The 3344-nt window shown below is 32.7% G+C and overlaps 1 protein-coding gene across 2 annotated transcripts; it reads right to left on the bottom strand.

Annotated features, from left to right (window-relative positions):
• Nucleotides 1–399: 399 nt before the first annotated feature.
• On the bottom strand, nt 400–2764 carry LOC122592356 (autophagy-related protein 8C-like). 2 transcript variants are annotated; one of them, XM_043764562.1, is made up of 6 exons: nt 2590–2764; nt 2357–2416; nt 1705–1760; nt 1533–1585; nt 889–1007; nt 400–658 (listed from the first exon to the last, which is right to left on the bottom strand). In XM_043764562.1, exons 2-6 carry the CDS (start codon nt 2394–2396, stop codon nt 555–557), a joined length of 372 nt encoding a protein of 123 aa, XP_043620497.1. In that variant the 5' UTR covers nt 2397–2416; nt 2590–2764; the 3' UTR covers nt 400–554. The 2 variants fall into 2 exon arrangements, with proteins under 2 accessions (XP_043620497.1, XP_043620496.1); XM_043764561.1 differs by lacking the exon at nt 2590–2764 and having other exon boundaries at nt 2357–2564.
• Between the last annotated feature and the right edge of the window lie 580 nt (nt 2765–3344).

The raw sequence follows: 3344 nt of genomic DNA, 5'->3' as shown, positions 1-3344 counted from the left end.
TAGTCACCATGAAAACAAAGCAACTAAGCAAGTGACATTCAATGTTGTGTTTATAATCTTGCATATTTTAAAAGTAAAATTGTACCGACTTTTGGTCTAGTTTGACATTTGGAGTCAAATTAAAGTTTAGATTTTAAATTTAATGTTAGTATTATCTAACTTCCAAGATTTTTAGTAGTCTCAATTCTCAAACAAAGGTGGGTTTCGATTCCATAGATAGGTTGTGAATTTTACCAACACGCCTGTCTATGTAAATAAGTAGAGTGATTTGGAGAAGAGTGGATCCAAGATTCGTGAATCTTTTTGAGATTATGAAGATGAGAAAACAAGAAATAAGATCTTGAATAATTTCTACCTAGATGATAAAGATCAGTCACTACAGAAACGAAAATAGAAAGATGAAACGAAACCCAAAGAATTAAACTATAAAAGATCATATTAGTCACAACAATGTAATCACATATTCAGATTTAAATAAACATAAACATATAAACTAAAATGAACTGAAGCTGCGAGGAATTTGCTTTTGCAAGTTCCAGATGTGACATTAGAAGTTACTGCAATTCTAGAGATCCAAATGTGTTTTCGCCACTGTAGCTCGTGTAGAGGAACCCATCTTCATCCTTATGTTCCTCATAGATTGCAGACATCAAAGCAGCTGTTAACAATCAGATAGCATCGAGATATGAGTTTTTCATGAAGTAATATAACCATCAGAAGGGTTATTATACAAGAGTTTGACAACCATATGAGAAAAACCAAGAGTGGGCTTGCAAATTTTTCCACAAAGAAAAAGAAGCAAACTGAGGATAAACTTGGTTCAGATGCGATCACTAAACAGGGATATATAAACGTATAAGATGGTTTAGATGATATTTGGGTCCTCACCTGTTGGTGGTAGCATGTTCTTGACGAAAACAAATATTGCTTTCTCAGGGCTAAGCTTGATCCTCTTACGAACCACATAAACAAACTGTCCAATGGTCAAGTCCGCTGGTACCAGATATCTATAATGCACGAATATACATATTTGTGGTCACTAAAGCATTATACATCATCAGACACTGATGAGAACTTCAGATATCGCTGGTTTATATGAATAGGAACCTCAAATGATCTGTTATGAGCTAATCTCAGTAACACCCAGGACTCAGCAGAGGTGTTTGGATGCTACTACTTATAGTTATCTGATTATTTAACGGCCAGGTAGTCAAATTGACGTTAGTAGTAATAAAATTGATTTATCAAAGGGTGGAGCACAAAATGTATACTCCCTTATTTCATCAAAACTGCCAATAACTTCACACTATTGAAAGTGCTTATCTAATATCGATTATTCAATTATCATATTATGAAATTGCTTCCGAGCATATATTGAAACACCAAACACATTAGTTTGACATGACACAAATAAGTATTCCAGAAGATCAAATCAAGAAAGTTTGATGACATAACCGTGATAAAAGTAAATGGTCGTATTTATGTAAAATGAAGAAAGATACAAGACATAAGAAAGGTGAAGAATTGCGTACTTCTTTTTGTCTATGTCAGGAATATCGGTTTTTTCAGCTCTCTCAACAATCACCTGAAAAGAAAAATTTTAATTGCCGACTTTAAGATATGGGACATGGGTATATGATATGTAAAACATAAACTTCGATATATATATATATATATATATATTAAAGAAATGAAGTGTCTTACTGGTACTCTATCAGGGTACTTTTCCCTGATGCGAGAGGATTCAGCCTGCCTCTTTTCTATGTAACAAAAATACAATATATATATATATATATATCATTAGAAATATAACAACCTTCATATTTCTCATCAGTCACGACGCATTTGATAAGTTTCAGTTGATTAAATACAATTCTTTATTGCCTTATTTGATTTGAGTACGAAAACCATAATTCAACAATTGTGAAGTCAACAACAGAATCTTGAGAACAATAACTATATGTAAAAAAAAAAAGTAATTGGACGATACCAAAAAAATTACTAGGCGTGAATAACAGCCATAAATGTAAAAGAATAGCTTAAAAAATCCAAAGCAAAACAATCAATTGAATATTTTTTTTAACCTTCCATTGCAAACCAACCATCATTTTTACCAAATTGCTTAAACAAAACATTACAGCTAACAAGAACAAAGTACAAGATTCAAAAATACATATACCAATGAAGATGCACCATGCTTATATTTTTCCGAAAGTTGTATATATTAAAGCACCACTTAGCGTCTCAAGATAAACGGTGTAACACCCATATAAGTATAATACAAACACATAAAAGAGTTTAAAACAGTCTATGAAATTAAATGGCAATGATATATACACACATGATAGATACATACCCAAAGGGTGATCAAGCTTGAAGGATGAACATTTAACCATGGCTGCCTTCTGATTGCTTTCTGAAAATTTCAAGCAGCTAAAAAACATTACAACAAAAACCCACCAAAAAAGATTGAATCTTTATATGACCCGAGTAAAAAAGAAACAGATTTCTTGGAAGGCAAAAAAATACACAATTTGTTGGAATGAAGTAATTAACGTGAAAGATTATATGGTTTCTTCAAAAAAAAACCTGTCAAAATCGAAGATGGAAATTGATATAGAGAACGAATGATTGAAGAAATTGGTTAGGGTGGGCCGCTGTAATTATATTAATATCTTATAATAATAATAATAAGGGTATATAAATGTAATGTTTGTATATGATTAGGGTTTATCTGATTCCAACACGGAAGGAAGGAGAACAAGCAAAGTTTTGGGTTTCCCCAATCTCCAAGGAACCTCCTTTTTATATGCCTACTAGTCCTGCTACCTGTTCGATGTACGGTACCTATATACTCGTAAATCATATCATAAAGAAATTCGAATATATGTTCTACATGATTCGTGATTAAGAAATAAATTAATATTATAATAATAGTATAATACGAGCATGGTACCCGCGCAATGCGGCGGCGGTAACGGCGACGACGGTATAGTGGGGTTGGTGACGCGTGGTGATGACATCGACAATTGGTGTCAAGTGGTGTAAGTTGATCTTAAGATAATGGAACTATTTTATAAGATAAGGACTTAGAATGTAAATTAGCAAGATTAGGGTTTAGGATGTAAATTAATTCATTAAGGGCCAATTAGGTAATTTATAAAACCCTTCCATGGTGGGGTGTTTATTAAGGACATTTTGGTAATTTCGCATGTGACATTTTGGTAACACTTTCCATTTTGAGGGGGGTGTAAGTATAGATATAATAGGGATTATGGCATACGAATGTAACCACCTATGACAAAATGGTTATGTAATGTAATGATCTATTTGGGTGGCTATGT

Source organism: Erigeron canadensis, chromosome 3, assembly GCF_010389155.1.
Source record: "Erigeron canadensis isolate Cc75 chromosome 3, C_canadensis_v1, whole genome shotgun sequence".
In the NCBI taxonomy this organism is placed as follows: Eukaryota; Viridiplantae; Streptophyta; class Magnoliopsida; order Asterales; family Asteraceae; genus Erigeron; species Erigeron canadensis.
Note: the sequence above shows the minus strand (reverse complement) of the source record. Positions and strands in the feature narration are given on the sequence as shown.